Below are 18,359 nucleotides of genomic sequence, written 5' to 3'. Positions count from 1 at the left end.
CTAGAAGTGAGCTTAAAAAAACATCTTTCTCCAGCCCTGGCACCTTCCACAAGACCAGGTTACCCAGAGTTGCATTTTGGGAAAGGTTTTTCCCTAATAGAAATTTTCTTTTTATTTTTTTTCCATCCATATCAGATCTAAAGCTGTTAAAGTTCCAATAAAAATGTGCCAGTCATTGTATTCAAAATCCACCAAACCCTGTAAGTCTGTTAAAACATCTGTATGAAGAAAGGAAAATGAATTTTTTAGCCAGAGGACATCTCAGAGAAAAATCAAAGAGCAACAAATTAAATAATGACAACACAAGGAAAACGACTTAAAACCTTCATTTTTCTTTTTCCTAAATGAAAACTGCCCAGGTATCCTCGAGTTAAAGGAAGACACCATCGAGAGTTTGCTGGCTGCTGCGTGCCTCCTGCAGCTCTCCCAGGTTATTGAGGTGTGCTGCAACTTCCTCATGAAGCAGCTCCACCCTTCCAACTGCCTGGGGATCCGCTCCTTCGGGGATGCCCAGGGCTGCACGGAGCTGCTGAAGGTGGCACACACCTACACCATGGTAAGGTGAACAGCTGACAGCTCTGCACTCATAATTACAGAAAGAAATAGTCACTTGTGTTGCTCCTCATTTTAGAGTTTTGCCTTGTGGAAAGGCATCCTTAGTGAACTGGAATGTGCAGTACGAGTGGTACCTGTTCCTGCCAAAAAGAGTAACAGGGCCTTACCATGGCTCATGTCTAGAGACAAACAGCAATGGGCCATGCTTGTGCCTGTGATTCCACATAAGGAAAATTCTAAAGCTGATTTAAAGGTGAGACATGCATAAAAAGAGTCAAAATAAAGAATGTATTGGAAAGATTTGGAATGCTAAAAAGAAGCATGTCCCTGACTGGAACATAATCCTCCTCTGGCTCTAAACAAGAAATGAATATTCAGAGTGTGGGAAACAGAGAAGCGAGATAACTTGCTGTGAAACCAAATTGAGGGATAAATATTCAGGGCAACAAGATGTGCTATCACAGCTTAAAACACAAAAAGAATGGCAACTGCTACAACTAAATAGATATAAAAAGAACTACTTGTTAGGAGACACATGGCAGATTTATGTTTGAAATATTAGTGGAGGATGTCAGAACCAGTTTAGAGGCTTCATAATTCTGAGAACACTCCAGCAAGGGATTGTGCATGTCCACCTGCTGAGAAAAGTGAGAGTGGCATGTGCAGATTGAGGGCACTGCTTGTGCTCCTCCCTGTCACAGTAATGAGTGGTTTGTTTAGCAGTGATTTACATCCCCTTTACATTCCAAAGTTTGGAATGGGGCATTTAAGATAAAGGTTCTCTCCTGCATAAAATAGTGTTGTCCTTGCTGCTCCACACCTTTTTATACTCATTCAAAATCAGGAAATCCCCCTCTACTGTTGCCTCTTCCCTCCTGCCAGCCTGAGAATATGGGGGCAGCTTCAGGCATTTAAAATTATGGTTTAGATTTCTTCGAAACTGAAATAAAATCATACAGTTGGATTTATGATTTTATGACAGTAAGAGAGCTCTTTTTTCTTTATAGTTTTTTTAACCATTTGAATCCTCCAGTTTTTCCCAGGAGTTAAACCTTTATTAATTTTTGAAACCATGTGTCACAGAATTGAGAATTGAGTCATTCAGAACTGTCTAATATGAAGGATCATGAGGACTCTGTGACACTCAGCAGCACTGGGCATAAGTTTTACACTATTTTATTTGCAAACAACTTCTACCACCTCTCACCTCCTGTTCTTGCATGGAACAGACTGAGAATGCTGCCATGAAAGAGGAGCTGGCACGCCATAAACTCACCCACCACGTGTCTACTGACAGCTTAGAGAGAGAAGAGGAAACCTGCACCTCTGAAATAAATTTACAGAAAATTTTGTTTCAAACCCTTGAAGTGATATTGAAAAAACCTTTGGAGAATAGGAGATCATAAAAATGCACAAACACATAAAAATTGTGGGAGGGAATAAGTAAAACATTCAGGTTTGTTTCATGTTGGTGAAAATGTGTAGCTTAGGGGAAAGACCAGAAAGTTGTCCTGTAAATATAGAGACCATTACATTTGCAGAAGATGTACTGTAAACACCAGATCCATTCAATAAAACCAGACACAATAGAAACCTTCCCCTTCAATATTTTGGTCACTGAGGCAGAGTATTAACAGTTTCCTGCCTGGTATCTTTTTGTGCAGATAGAACTCGTTCTGATAAACAACTTGTGCTATATTTGTAACTAGAAGTGGACTGGCCTTCCTGTCCCTGTTCTCTGAATGTCACAAATATTAAAGCAGGATATGCATAACAGACCAAAGCTGACATCTCCTTTAATCACTGATACTTTTGTATTTGCATCCTGGCTACATTTGAAATGAGTAACAGAAAGTGAAGAAACTGCTGAAAACAAACAATAAAATATCAGTTACTAGAATTTCTTCACCTGCCCTATTTCAATCTGGTTCCTAAAGAAGATATATTAATTCTAGGTACAGAAATAGAAATTCTGTTTCAAATGCAGATGTGAATTCCTACACACATCTCTTTGCAAGTAACATAACCCCCTCTCTCTCTTCACCAAATTTCTTTTGCCCTTTGGAATTTGATAAAGAAACAGACTACATGTATATTGCTTTCATGTATATTGATATCAGCTCCGATATTGTTGTAACCCAACTGTACAATATATTTTCTTAATGAAGAATGATTCTATGAAAGACTCTAGGGATTTAGTACATGTGGTCACTTCTGGAGTTGGGGAGTTTTATCACAGCAGTAGCTAAAAGACTGAGATCCCTTTGCTGGGACTTCTCCAACTTTGTATTGCCCAAATAGTGTTGTTAGAAAAGTGAGCTGAATTTCCTTTGCTGTATTTTCTTGCCCTAAGAGCAGAGTTCTACAGCCAACAGCTGGCATAGCTTGTTGCAAAAGGATTTGGAGGTTTCAGTGCAATTGGCTCAAAGCCTTTGAATCTGCAGCAGAAGTGACACAGTTTATTTGAATGCTCACCTGGCATTTTCAAAATGCATGTTATATCTTCAAACAGTATTTCTATCAAGCCCCAGTGCTAAGATCACACTGATGAACAAAAGTGCCAGTGGCAAATCCCTAAGCCAGGGCAGGCTGACAAGAAGCCTGGCAAAGACAACTGTGGTATGGTGGTGTGAAAATGAGAATTATTCCTCAGTTCTGCAAGAGTGAGGCAGCAAAATGCAACCAAAATCTTGCTTAAATGGTAGAAGGACGTTCAGTGATCTTTAGAATACCCACAGCATTTCCCTATATTGTGGAACAGAACGAGAATGAAATATACACATAGCCTACATTATCTAAGAAAAAGCTGTTCCTACGTGTGAAAATCATCAGTGCATTGAAATCTTCTTCTATTTTTAGGAACACTTCATAGAAGTAATAAAAAACCAGGAATTTCTTTTGCTCCCAGCTAATGAAATTGCCAAGCTCTTGTCTAGCGATGACATCAACGTGCCAGATGAAGAAGCCATTTTCCAGGCCCTGATGATGTGGGTGAGGCACGATCTGCAAAACCGCCAGCGGGACCTGGGAATGCTTCTCTCCTACATCAGACTGCCCCTGCTGCCACCCCAGGTATCAATGGGAAGGGCTAACAGGGAGCTCTGCCAGCTGAAATGCTTGTCTCGAGCATTCTGTAGGCAGAGAGAAGAGTTCCGTGGAAAGGTTCTGATTTGGACTGGGGATTTTTTTGTATATTTTTATACTTTTTAATATTTTTACCTATATAGTATACCTCTTCACTGTTTTTAAACAGATAAAAAGAAATCCCCCAGTGCCAGTGTAATTACTAGGCTCAGAATTACCTCTATAAAATGTCAGTGTATTCCAAAAGCCAAGTGTTTCTTTGTTGGGTTGTAAGAGTGCTCCCCTAATAGCACAGCACTTTAGATCACATGCAAAGGTATTTGGATTTGCCAAACTGCAGGACAGTTAACCCACAAAGTTTCTTTCTTTATTGCCATAAAAAATAAACAGACACAAAAGGGCCTAAATTATTGCTACCAATTCTGAGCGCTGACATTACGTGTCCCTTAATTATGAAAGAGACAATTCATCCACCAAGTTCCAGAGCTGGACATTCTGTTTCATGGAAAGGTGACACTGCTGTGCCTGTGTCATAGAAGAATCTTTATATCCCATCAGAAATGCATACAGAATATTGAAACTGTCAGTGAGGACACTTTATGGATCTAAGTGATCAATGCTGCAAATATTCTACCTTGGATAAAGTATAAAAGTACTATACACACAATTTTAAATACATTTAATATCTTCTAATACTCACAGAGATGTCTGGTACTCTATATTAGATTTATTTACATCAGAATGAGTTTTGCATTCAGAGGGTGAAGTACTACATTTTTGTTTTTAACCTTTTTTAAAAGTTTAAAGAAAGAGGTAAGAAAAAATTAGGCAAAGCCCTCAAACTCACAGAATTTTCCCCCCTACCTTTATACAGTTTTGCTTGCATTAAAGCAGAGTTCCCAGCAAAGCTCAATTGAGTGGTGAGCTTAAAATGGGTGTAGCTACAAATACTTTAATTATTAAAGTACATGCAATTTTAATGATTTAGATGATATATCAAGATCCTCTTTTTTTTTTTTTTTTTTCCATTTCTTAGCTCCTGGCTGATCTAGAAAACAGCCCAATGTTTGCAGATGACCTGGAGTGTCAGAAACTTCTCATGGAGGCCATGAAGTACCACCTCCTGCCAGAGAGACGCTCCATGATGCAGAGCCCTCGAACTAAACCCAGAAAATCCACAGTGGGTGCCCTTTATGCTGTGGGAGGTATGGATGCCACTAAAGGTAAGCCCACAAGTTAATATGAGTGTATTAATTAATTGTATTGCAGACACCCAGGGAATATATGACAATTATTTAAATATTTCCTGTAGGAAAATATCAGTTTAGGGGTGAAAAAGAAGGAAAAGCAAATAAAAGAACAGAATCCTATGTGTCAGAAGTTCTTTCTTCTTGCAAGGATCATATTTGTAAACAATACACTTATATTCAAGTGCAGACTAAAGAAGTCTGATGGAGATGGTGATTTTAAAATTAAACTTAGTATGAATTTTTGCAAAAAATAGTTGAATTTACAAATCAGAAGAAAATGTACCTGTTTGAAATGTTTCAAGATTTGTTTAATATTGTACCTTATGGTCTATACTCTGACAAAGCAAGAAAGTTAAAAAAACTTTTGAAGAAGAGAAAAAAACCCAAAATGCATCATCGAACTCCAGAGAGCTCATAAATCGTTATTATAAAATTTCAGGTGGAAAGATTCATATTTTTCATGAATGCAACTTCTTTTCAGGACTCCATACACAGGTTTTTTTTCAGATTTGTAGTCGAAAATTAATTATTTTAAATTTTCTGTTTCTATTATTTGATTTTCACAACTGCAATCAGGTTACAGCTTTAAACATTGCACTATTCTATTTAGGAGGCAGAATATTAAATCATTTTCTCCAGGAATCTCAACTTCAAACCCACAGCTTGGAGCCAGAGAACTCTAATTAGTTTAAAGTCTAGCGACTTGCTGCACAGAATTACTTTTAGCCGTGTGAGTTCACTTTTAATAGAATCACAAAGAAGATAATCCATTTCATGGTTTACAAAAAGCTGCTGACAACTGATTTTTGCCCATATGAGACACCTTGCAGAGCTACCTCCCTATCTCTGTGCAATCAAATCAAGTGCAGAATACACATTCATTGCCAGCACAACATGAAAACACTCATTCGTAGGACAATTTAGCAAATTGGAGTTAAACTGTTGCAATTAAGTAGATTCATTAGCGATACTGAGTATTTATGAATTGTATCAGACAACCACGTATTCAAGGTAATTTTTAAACTCTCTTCCCCTAAAATAAGAATACAGTTTTCCAATATATTTTGCCTAGTAAAGGTTATGCAAAGAAAGGGCTGTTTCAGTCAACATCTGCACTTCCTGGTGGTGCCTCTCCTGCTTCTTCCCTTGGAATGAAGCCAATTGTTTGAACTTTTGCCTTTTGATGGGTAAGAAGAACAGCACTTCCGCTCCTCCCTGCTGTCCTCCACGGCTCTGACTCAACCTTGGAGCCTGGGCTGGATTGTGAGATAAAGGAAACAGCAGTAAGAGACCAGGATGCACTGGAGGAACAGCTCTGAGAAGGGAGTAACTCCCACCGCTGGCAATAACACACTGCCTGTGATAAAGGCAGACACCAGGTTTGGTGTCTCAGGCAACGCCAGGTTTGGCTTTGTGCTTATCTCAGGTGGAATAGGAAGTCAAATCTCAAATTCCAATGATCAAAAGAAGATCAAAGAGGTACTTTTGGGCCAGAATTTTGAAAAATGTGAATGTGCCTAAACCCCGTTAATTTTACGACTTTCAAATCTTCCAGCCTCTGTAAGAATTACAGCCCACAGGGTACATCTGAACACACTGAAACCTGACTGCATTTTCCCTGTGTTTCAGTTAGTGTGAGAGATTTCCTTTGAAGTGGGGAACTTTGGGGCACTCACGTATTAGCACAGAGTAAATGAGAAAGAATCAAAGTGAAGAGGAGCAAACAGACTAACAAGATGGAAAGAACAGGCAAAGAAACCCAGCTGCTCTGAATACAGGGCAGAAAGCAGAATTTCTCTGTTTTATCGCAGGTGGAGCTGGTAGTTCCTTTCCCAGCCTATGAATGTGGAAAAACAGATAGATAAGAGAAAAGATAGCATGAGATAAACTCTTATTTCACTGAATTTCTGGAGTACAGCATGTGATCTCTAACAGTTCTCTAAACCAAATCCTACCTTTCTTTTCTGCTTTATTGCATGGTTGTTTTCCTGTTGTAAAAAGAATTTCTTAGCCACAAACTGCTTGTTGTTATCTTCAAAACACTACTTGTCTGCTCTCAAATCCCAGTCAAGGAACAAGAAATCGGCTCTGTTTTCCTCATCTGGTTGCCTTTGACTGAGCAGAATTTGAGCTCCAGGGTGCACTGGAGCTGGAACTGGCAATTCTGCCTTGGATCTTACTGAGCCATGCCCTTGCTGTGCTTAGCAGCTCTCAGAGGAGCAATTATGGCTCCTGAGTGATGATGGGAGCCAGTGCGTGGAAAAGTGTCAGTGCTGAATGGCAGAGAGCTCGTGCCTTCTGAAGAGTTTCAGTAAAAATGTTACTGGAGGTCCAGTGACCTGAAAATAATGGAAAATGTGGCTTTATATGTTACAGCAGCCAAGCAGCTACTGCAGGGCTGCTGCACTGGTGAGCGTTGGGGAAGACACCTGTGGGAACCAGATGTGCATTCACACACAGCCCAGTCTTCTGCCTGACTCCATCCTAAAATGGAAAATATCCACAGGATTGCTGGAGATGCTCGTCCAGTTCCTCAGACAGATACATGGAATCTGGTTTTGATATCATTAATGCTTTGGGCACAAACATGGTTAAAGAGTAGATTGTTGTGAGGCACCGTATTCATAGGGAATATAAAGAAACCCCAAAACAAACCCACAAAACCCCTACCCTCATGGTATTTAAGTAATAGATTTAACTTCTCTCCAATATTTGCACACAAATATTACCTCAATTTAATTCTCCATTTCTTGTTCCCAGTATATTCTCATAGATTTGCCAATCATGTATGCAATTAGCACAGCTTTCTCACTACGTTCACATGAGAACTGAAGTTCACAGCAAAATCTCACACAGAGAATTTCAGCATTTCATAATTTAATCGTGTTTTGACCTGATTACTGACTGCTGGGTACTGCTCCCTCCATGGCTGTCTCTCTTTTCCACAGGCACCACTACCATTGAGAAGTACGACCTCAGAACCAACAGCTGGATCCAAATTGGGACCATGAACGGGCGGCGGCTGCAGTTTGGAGTTGCAGTGATTGACAACAAGCTCTACATTGTGGGTGGAAGGGATGGGCTCAAAACTTCCAACATTGTCGAGTGCTTCAACCCCATCACCAAGGCTTGGACTGTGATGCCCCCGATGTCAACACACAGGCATGGCCTGGGTAAGAGGGGCTCTGCCTCTGCAAACGCCTCACAGCACACACAGACGGGCTTTGATTGACACAAATGCTGCTGAGAAAACCTTTAACAGCGTTTAGTAACACGCAGCAATACTTGTAGAAGATGTTTTTCAAAGACAGATTTGCCTGTTTCCGTAATTTTATGATTTTATTTGTATTCATCTAATTAGCGCTGGTCTTCCAGAGTTAATTCTGCTTGTAGGAAATTCCAAAATATAAGGTACAGTGAAAATAATCAATGTTTCACAGGATTTAATGGTCAAGAGATACATTTACAATACAAGAACAACCTTACTTTATTTTTTTTTAATAAATTATGAATTAAGCCCAGAGGTATCAATCACCTCTGTAATTCAGATCAGGACATTACCCACACTGAAGAAAAGGGTGTATGGAAATAAGTGCAACTTCACCAGTTCTGATGTTGTAATTACAAGAAGTTTTACAGAGCTCTGCCATGGCTTAGTGTCTATGGGTTTTTTACTGCAAAGTAATCCTTAATATTATTCACACTGAAGGAATAATATGAATATGAACTCTAGAGTTTATTTCTGGAACTATAAAAAATAAGGCTAAGTTTGCAGCTGAGTAGACTGTAACAGAAGGAATATGATGATTTCTGAACAATTTATGAAAATTGTCTTATGAAAAAGGTCTTATGAAAAAGCTGGCTTCTCTTGAGTTACAGAAACAGGTATTGCTTGAAATCATTGGCAAGTTCAAACAACATGGAATATTTTTATTTTTATGGATAAAAGAGGAAGATTGATCCAGAATTATTTGACAAACCATTGTGGCCTATGTCATGTTCTCCACTGCTTGGTGGAGAAAGGGTAGTGTAGGGTTCTACCAGCTAGAGCACAACATTTATGAAACCAAATACTAGTAGGTAGCAAAGGGGAAGAAGACCAAACAGATGAAATAATTTTCATTGAAGTCTTTATAACTCCTGACTACAGGGGCATAATTCTCCCCAGCAAATAGGTCACAGCCATAGATTTGGGTGCCCGAAGTTTGGCTTCAATCTGTGCCTGGTTTGCAAAGCTGCCTCACACTTCCAGCCCCTATTACCTTCAGGGAGATTCTGTGGAGAGCTGGCCTTTTGAAGAAATCAGGCCATGTATATTTAGGCCTGAAAGACAGATTTAGAAGACTTTTAAGCAGCTGGATTGAAACATTTTGCCTCACCTAAAAAAGTGAGCAAAGAGCAGCAGCAGCTCTCAAAGGGGAGGCACCAAAGCCCTTCTCTGGAGAAGCACAATGGCACAGGATTTGTCCACACAGAGCTTTGCAGTGACAGCCAAGTTGGCTCTCCCATGCCTCAAGGACAGCAGATAGGAGCCAGCTCTTATCCAAAAGGCATTAAAATGTTGTGGTGCTTTAGCTGCTAAGGACAGCCAGCTACCCACCCACCCAGGCTTTGTGCTGGCAGCACTACAGAGCTTCAGCTGGCTCAGAATTAAGAGAAGTTGTTGGCTTGGGCACATTTTTTGTTGCCTGACTCAAGTTTTGCCTTTCTGTAGGAGAATAACATCGTTTCCCCTTTTGGGGCACAAATTTGTTTCAGAGCAAGGTCACCAGAAGCGAGATAAAAGTCCAAGAAGAGAACATTAGAGCTAAAGCAGATTTCCTCTAATCTTTTGGCAAAAGATAATGGTTATTTAGAAGAACACTGTATGTGAAGTGCTTGTTTATCTTTATTTATTCTGCCAAATGAAAAGGCAGCTTTCAGATCGTTTAATACCAGCTGAAGTTGCTTATCTGCATACAGGGAATTAACGTATGAAATGAATACGCTGCTGGTCACTGAAACCAAGGGATAATTTGTCCCTAATTCCATCTCTCAAGGAGTAGCAATGCTTGAAGGACCAATGTATGCAGTTGGTGGCCACGATGGGTGGAGTTACCTCAACACCGTGGAGCGCTGGGACCCGCAGGCGCGGCAGTGGAATTACGTGGCCAGCATGTCCACCCCCCGCAGCACCGTCGGGGTGGCGGCACTCAACAGCAAGTATGGCAACAGGAAAACCTCTCTTTGGGTTTGCATTTGCTTCCTTCCTTCCTTGGAAATACAGCTTCTTAAATTTTCTTTTCAGGCTTATGGTAATTAATGGCCTCAAGGAAACAAAGAGAAAATATAATGCGCAGACATAGGAAAGGAAAGCTTTTCCTCTGCTGCGTGGTAAATTGATTTCAAACTTGCAGTCAGGTTTTAAACACATTTCAGCCCTTTTAAGCTATAGCAATGTGAAAATGTTATTACGTGCACATCAGAATTTTACCTGGAATATAATATATGGGGATATAAAATCAGCTACTTAAGAAAATATTCCAAGTCTGTGCTCACACTTTAAAATCATTGTGTCTGAACAGACTTAAAAGAACATGTATGAAAACAAAGTCTTTCCTCTGTCATACAAATTCACAGCCAATTTTTAAAATGTCGAAGGTGTATGATGTGTTTAATGGAAAGAAGAAAAGTTTATTAATTAGGAATGGAATAAATAGCCTCCTGTAAATCGTATCCTTTCCAGATTTGTTCTGCCCTCCATTTATTTCTTGAATACACCAAAATCAAGTGTTAATGTACTTAAACATTTTGCTAGGATGCTAAAGCCACTCAAGCCCTTTTACATGGGAGCAGACACCCATGTGGATCTTACAACAGCCTTGCAAAAGGCCTCAGTTTATGGAAAATATGGCTTGAACCAACCTTCCTTCTTATTTAAAGCTGTGGGAAGCTCTTAGCAGAGCCAGTTTATGGGGACTGGGAACACTCAGTTACAGGCAGACAATTGCATTTACCTGGAACCTTTGCCACTGGCTTCCCTGATCAATCTGTAAACTCCAGAGAAAGAGAAGGACAAAAAAGCAACAAAGATGTCAGCAAAGGGATATTTGTAAATGCAGGTTGGGGTTTTGCATTCGTACAAGGGCAGGATTCAAATCATAGCTCAGAAGTTCAAGAGAGGCAGAAATGCCTCTCAAGGTCCCTGCTGTACCTCAGAGGAAATGTTCTCAGCAAAAACTCCACCAGAAACTCCTGTTGGTGCCTTCTACAGCAACGACATGCAGGAAACCACTTTGTCAAAGAGGAAATCAGCCCGATCCTGACTCTGTTCTCAATCATTGCTGATATAAGCTGTCTCCAGCAGGGCTTAAATCACGTCTGGTGATGTAATTTCTGGCATACCAGGAGATCAAATGTCCATCACTCAGTGCTACTGCTGCAGTCCAACCAAGCAGAATGCTTCTCCTTTTCCTGTTTCCCTAAATCACACCATATTTTTTCCTGTTCAACCCCACGAGAAAAGACTTTACATATCTGTGGAGCAACACTTTCAGACCAATAAATGGTCCATTGAAAACATCAGTCAATAATGCTATATTTGGTCTTTTCCTTAGAGGATGGGAAACACCACTGTGTTTGTAGATATGTTATGGCAAACAAAGGATCCCAACCAATCACTTTGTATATACAGAGATTTCCTTTCCCTGTGAAAGCTGGGTAAACAAGCAGTCTGTGTCCAGTGGCATGTTGTAAAAAGAAAATAAATCAAAGCCTCGAGTTTTGTATGGATCAGACAACAAACTGCACAAGCAAACTCAATTTTATCGAGGGAACAAACATTAGGAGAGAGAGAGCTGGGGATTTTTTATTATTCTAACAATGGTTAAGAATCTTCCAGTTAAAATATGTATCAGAGCTCTCTGAAAGCTTTTTTAAGTCACTGGAATAAACAGAGACTTCTAAAAGAAAATTCAGCTGATCTGGTTCAGGTGATTTACTCTGGGCAAGTCCACGTGTTCCCTAGGTCTCTAATTAGGTGCACTAAGTAAATTCAATTTCATGGCAGAAAATAACAACCAGGGTTTGAAAGGAAGTAGAAAGAACAGCATACAACATCTGATCCCATCTTCTATTACATTCCATCATAGTTCAGCAGCATCCAAGTTTGCTTGAGACCAGAAAGAAATTCAGGCTTTGTAAAACTCATTGACAAAAAGCCAGAACCCCCAATGTTTTTAAACATGCATTACCACAATTTATTCCTAAAAGTTGCCCTAATGTTTTTTAACATGGATTACACAATTTATTCCTACTAGTTGTCCTAACATCAGCTGTTTAAATCTTTAGTTGTTTGCTAGGTGCTTTGGGGTAAACAGACAAGATGACACAAGATGGTACCTTCTGTCCAGCAGATTTTCTTAAAAGCAGGCTGGAGGAAAATATATTTACTATATGTTTTAAGTATGTTTTTGATGTCTATTCATGTTATTAGAGTCCTTTATCAGCACAGAAAATCTCTTAATGTGATGTCAATATTCTATAACCCTATCCCAGGGAATGCTACCATATATTTCAAACATATGCAGCATCCTTCAATTCAATTCTTTCTATTGCTCATATTTAGAGAACCTGGCATGAATTTTTCAGCTTAATTTTCATATGTGGCTGCTTGGACATTTACACTGCAAGTGAAGAACATGACCTCATATAACACAGGAAAGCCTTTGAGCAAAGAAAGTTCCAGAGCGCAGCAAATAATGGGCATAATGACAATTTTAAGGTGGTTTGGAGGAGGTTAGCCAAATAAAATTCTTATTAGTGGGAGAATAAAGACTGAAATTGTTTGCCTGCTTCTGGGTTGTTATCCCAGGCTGTATGCAGTTGGTGGGCGAGACGGGAGCTCCTGCCTGAAATCCATGGAGTGTTTTGACCCGCACACAAACAAGTGGAGCTTGTGTGCTTCCATGTCCAAGAGGAGAGGTGGCGTCGGGGTGGCGACCTACAATGGGTTTCTGTACGCTGTGGGAGGCCACGATGCTCCTGCTTCCAACCACTGCTCCCGCCTTTCCGACTGCGTGGAGAGGTAAGGACTTATTTTGCTTTGTTGTTGTTGTTGTTGTTTACATTCCAAGAAGGAATTATAGAATAAATTCTCTTCACAGTTGGAACGTTATGTTTGTAAAACGTATTCCGCCTTTTAAAAATAATGTTTTGAGCAGGAATAACTGATTCCCAATACTTTTGTGATGACTAAAGAATTAAACCTCAGCAGCAAATTCCTCCCCTCTGCTTGAGGTACCCAAGAACCAGGTAAAAGCAACTGAAGTGAGACAAATTCAACCTGTGGCCTTTCTACTTCTTAACTGCCAAAACTCAGGTTCAGGCTGCTTGTGCCATATATTGTAGGAATTAAATACTTTTCAGTTGTTCGGCGAATAATTTGACTGATACTGATAAAAGTTGTGAAAATAGAAGAAATATCACAAAGTCTTGTCATTTGGGGACAAGAAAGGAAAACTGAGAGGGTGTTCAACCCCTGCTGTGAACAACAATGGACCAATTCTGTTCTCAGTTAGATGGGGTAAAGCAGGAACTACCCTGGAATTTACTGCAATTTATATTGGAGTAGATCAGAAGTAAAATCAATATCAATGTAAGATGGTGCCAGGCCTTTCATGAGATAAACTTAGAGTTACTACACAAGATATTTAACTTCTTTTACAGTGAAATTTTCTGAAAACTTTGACGAGAAAGATAAAACCAAAAGCTTTATGAAGAAAGAAAATAAGAATGTATTGAAATTAACTTTGCTGAGTCAACTGGTGGCCATGCTATCATTCCCTCAGGTTCCACTTGTGTTTAAAATGTATTGATGGCTTAATGTAATTGAAATGGAGAGACTGTAATCAAAAAGTGAAAACAGGGGCCTTTTCTGTGGGCTTGAAGGCCCCTCTAGTGGCTAAATCAAAAACTGAATCACATCACAATTCTCGTTCCTGGTGTAAACCAAACAGCAACGCAGGAGAAAACAAGCGAATATCAGCAACTTAAATTTGAAATGTGCCTCCACAAGTCATTTTTCTGAGTTTGACCATCACACTTCCTAGGTACGACCCCAAAACAGATGCTTGGACAACGGTGGCCCCTCTGAGCGTGCCTCGGGACGCGGTTGGGATCTGTCCCCTGGGGGACAGGCTCTACGCCGTGGGGGGCTACGATGGCCACACCTACCTGGACACCGTGGAGTCCTACGATGCCCAGAACAACGAGTGGACAGAGGTAATGGCATCAGCTGCCTCATAAATGATAGGGGCTCTTCCTGCAGCTAGGAATAATTCTGTCCAAATAACTGAAACATTACCGCTGGTTTGGTGAAAAACGGCACATCAGGGTGCAGCAATACTGTAGGTGGGCTTGGATAAAATATTCGTTGTGTCTCCTGTAAAATAACCACGTGAAGCCTCTCAGGCTGAGGGGTGGAGGCAATGCATGGGCAAGCAAACCAGGTTGCACAATTAATTTTGGGCCTTAAGTGCTTAATTTCACCGTTGTAATCTGGTGTGTTTGTCAGCAATGCCTTCTTCTGGAGGCGCCTTCAGACTTTTGCATTTATGGCCCTCACGGCTGAGACCAAGAGGAAACACCTGAGCTGCCAAGATCCTTTGCAGCCACACAGTCCCTGGTTTTGGAACACAGGATGTGAAGGCCTTCAGAGTGTGTTAAGGGAACAACCCCAGGCTGCACCCTTGTAACTCAGGGGCTGCTGAATTTTGCCAAACAGCCCAAACTCTGTTTTCATACCTTAGTTAAACCTAATTGTTTTAGCATTACATCAGTTTGAATAAACAAATTGCTTTCCTATTCATCTGAAAGTAATTTCCTCTAGTCCTATCATAGGAGGCTACTAAATATGTTTCCTCCTTTTTCTTTCCCTTTTTTCTTTTACTTTCTAGGAAGTCCCTGTCAACATTGGACGGGCTGGAGCGTGTGTTGTTGTCGTAAAGTTGCCTTGAGGACTGTAAATTATTGTGAAACTGAACTGAGTGGAGTCTCAGCAGACAACAAACATTTCCAGGAGCAGGACAGACTGCACTCACCTCAGCAGCCCTCCCTTACAGACAATATTTATCTCTGAACCCTCACACTATTAGAGCACAAAAGCGTCTTCCTGCATCACAAAAATCAGAAAACTTTGGAGAAGTGAATTCCTTTGTTATGCCTAATTCATAAAATCCAGTAAAACAGGTTAAATGTTTAAATGGTTCAGGTTTGCTACAAAAGTGTATCTATTATTTATAAAATGCAACAATGAGAGATGGTATAAGGTTTCAAAAACTTCTTTTTCTTTCTATGTTGTCAGGAATGTTAAAGTTTGTAACACAAGCTTTTACATTTTAAGTAAATGAAAATGACTATGAAGCACCTCCAAAAGAGAACTGAACAAAAAAAAATATTAGCTCTTAGATATTACTGACAGCAGAATATTCTCTGCAGAAGTGATTTAATTCCCATATTCAGAAATTAAACTCCTAAATTAACTTTAAAATCAACTCAGAGAAGCAGATAATTTGGCTGTTATTTTCCATCCAGCACTGCTAGAAGTGTGTCAGAATATCCATTTTTAGCAGTATATTGAATTGAGTAATGCAAGTTAAGTCATAGTAGGGCTAAGGTAACTTTGTGCCATTGTGTGCCAGCAGAAAGAAATCTCTTTTGTCAAAACATAATGCAAATATAATTTGCAATCATTTTCAGTGCATAGATATGTGATATTTTAACGCTGCTCTGTGTGTCAGGTTATTCATGGATTTCTCTTTGCCCACTAACCATCTGTCAGTATGAGTTAAACTAATCCGACTCTTCTTGGGATGATAACCACACATTAAATTTTAAAACAATCATATAATTACATTCCTCGAATATAACTTACAAAATGAAATTTTTATATCATATTGATATGACAATCTTTGACCTCAGCTGAAGATTACCAGCTTTCTCTCATGTACAGTAGAAATATGATAAGGAATAAACCACATCCACTGTGTAACATTAGATACCATTGTGTGAACATTTATGTTCTATCTGGAATTAGGGGAATGCTAAGAATCAAGAACAAACAAGAAAATAATCACCTGAAAACAGCACATAGTGTTCCACATGCATGATATTTTCTTTTTGCGTGCCAATTTCTACCATTTTGCTTTAATTTTGTTTTTATAATTTCAAATGCTGAAAGTGTATTCTAGAAAAAAGAATGTATGTAAAATATTCTATGCTGTAAAGCACAATATTTGGTCAGTATCCACCTCAGTGTTTGTTATGTTGTTGTTTTGTCAGTATCAGAAAATTCAGGACAGAGACAAAAATCTCTGAATGTGTAGGCCAACTTCCCTGATAGAATACTGTGGTTTCAGATTTTAGCAATATGTTATTTTAAAAAAATTTATAGTATTAAGCCTATTGAATGCCTCTAAGGAAAAAAAATCTCATAAGCATATTTATAAAAAAAAGGACATTTTTAACTTTAAAAATCAATTATGTTTATATATGGCATGCTACATTCAAATAAACTTTACTTTCTCTGCTAAGAAAATTTAGACTATATTTTAACAACTTTGTGGTTTTTATTTTGCATCCTTTCAAAACTAGAAGATACAGAAGCATCAATCTCATTTTTGTACTCTAAAAGAACAAAAGATGCACAAAAAACCCCTAAAATCTGAGCCAACACGAAGAGCCAAACAAATGGGGGATGAACCCTAAACCAGCTCGTGGGTTCCAGAATTCACATCAGAAGAAGGAGCTATTTTAACTTCCCAGCAGATCAAGAACCTGAAGCAAACACAAGGGGCCAAGCCCAGAGAATCTGCCCAGTGACACACAGGGGAGTGGGAGGTGGAGGTTTCTCTCTCCCCTGTCCCATAGGGAAGCTGTCTGACCAGCTACCCAGAACATCTTCTTGCAGCAAATACCAACTTTTAAACACTAATAATAAAAGTTCTAACATTTCCCCCCTATTCTTTGCCATCCTGCTTTGGTCCTGCAACAGCCATGTGCACTCTTACAGAAGTAGGGATTTATGTGGATGCAGGGAGAGGGTCACTGCTGCTTTTCACTCAGGCTCCAAATCATGCTTTTCTCCTAAAACAGCACACCACTGCTCCCAGTAACCAGCACAACCTCTTAGGTTTTGCTCCTGTTTGGAAACACTGATATTGAATTCCCATTTTTAAAATTCCAAAATAAAAATGTCATAGACAATGTACAGCTGATGCCATCATGTACAAGAGGCACACCAGGACAGGCTGAGAGTGCTAATGGGCCTGACCCACAGAGCCTTTGCAGGGAATTTGAAATTTTCTTGGGAAAAAGAAGGCAGACAGCCTCAAGGGAGAGAAAGCAGCCATGGCTCCTGAGCCAACAGAGAGGTTTATAAATATAAACCCATCTCTAAAAACCTATTCTATTCTACCTTAATCCAAACACACAGGACCAGCCTTTGACAGCCTCATGGCTTCCAAATCTTCTCACTGCAGAGATAACACAGAATTCCCCTGCCTTTGTCCCCTCCTCAGCTTGCAAATTTTATTAAATGCTCTATCAGTAAAGGAGACATGAAACACTTAGGGAAAACACTTAGATATAAACAATCCCCTTAAATAGCTCTTGAAATACACACTGCCATTTCTGTAATTTAATAAAGGCTCAGAAGGAGTATTAGAAGACTTCCTGTACTTCTTTACAGCTCTCTAAAGGAATCGTGTCATGAGGTTTGCTTATGCAAAAAATAACATGAGGCAGAAAAAATATATCATGCTTTTAGCTTGCAGAAAGCAGCTCCATTTATCAGTTTAATAAATTCAGTAGCTCTTCCTAGAAACCACTACAACCTCTAAGGCAGAGTATGTGAATATTTGTGTGTGTGTGTTATGAGAGGAGATGCTCTAACTTCTGTGGCAAGGCTGCAGTGACAAGTGCACTTTTTACATTTTAAGGTTAAGGCTGCACCTTGTTATAGAAACAACACCAAGATAAATACAGGTATGGGGAAAAGGGAAAGGATGGGAAGGGTGTGGTGGTTTTAGTGCTGAACTTTAAGGGTTTTGTTTTTTCCATATTATTTGTACAGCAGCAAGAAACCATGTGAAAGGAAACCAGCACTCCACAAAAGGAAATTGGGCTCTTAACAGGAAGGTGGAAGGAAAGAAAACTGGGGAGAATTTGAAGATTTGGGTGATAATCTCTACATGAACTGCACAAGCAATGATATTTTATGTAAATATAATGTATGGGAATCAGGGATACCACTTACCCACAACATCAGTTCTGGGAAAGGCTGAAGATGCAGCTTAACCACTATCATGTCTCTATCTTGTAGGAGATATTTAGGCCGAGAGCACAAGCCCAGAAAGTCCCTCCTATAACCTTAGCAGTGACACTTGCAGGAAAGCAGTATTGGAGCTATTTACAGCTGTCACAACAAAAATA

General features: G+C 39.6%; 1 protein-coding gene across 1 annotated transcript in view; it reads left to right on the top strand.

Annotated features, from left to right (window-relative positions):
* Positions 1-16,424, top strand: part of KLHL4 (kelch like family member 4) — a 37,743-nt gene extending 21,319 nt beyond the window's left edge. Inside the window, exons 4-11 of the mRNA XM_069015044.1 lie at positions 360-556; positions 3,415-3,627; positions 4,676-4,862; positions 7,838-8,062; positions 9,929-10,091; positions 12,742-12,954; positions 13,979-14,150; positions 14,825-16,424. Of these exons, the coding sequence (XP_068871145.1) occupies positions 360-556; positions 3,415-3,627; positions 4,676-4,862; positions 7,838-8,062; positions 9,929-10,091; positions 12,742-12,954; positions 13,979-14,150; positions 14,825-14,884 (1,430 nt within the window). The 3' untranslated portion in view covers positions 14,885-16,424. The remainder of the gene's footprint in view (positions 1-359; positions 557-3,414; positions 3,628-4,675; positions 4,863-7,837; positions 8,063-9,928; positions 10,092-12,741; positions 12,955-13,978; positions 14,151-14,824) is intronic.
* The last annotated feature ends 1,935 nt before the right edge of the window (positions 16,425-18,359 follow it).

Source organism: Aphelocoma coerulescens, chromosome 4A (assembly GCF_041296385.1).
Source record: "Aphelocoma coerulescens isolate FSJ_1873_10779 chromosome 4A, UR_Acoe_1.0, whole genome shotgun sequence".
In the NCBI taxonomy this organism is placed as follows: domain Eukaryota; kingdom Metazoa; phylum Chordata; class Aves; order Passeriformes; family Corvidae; genus Aphelocoma; species Aphelocoma coerulescens.
This window is presented reverse-complemented; position numbering and strand designations above follow the sequence as displayed.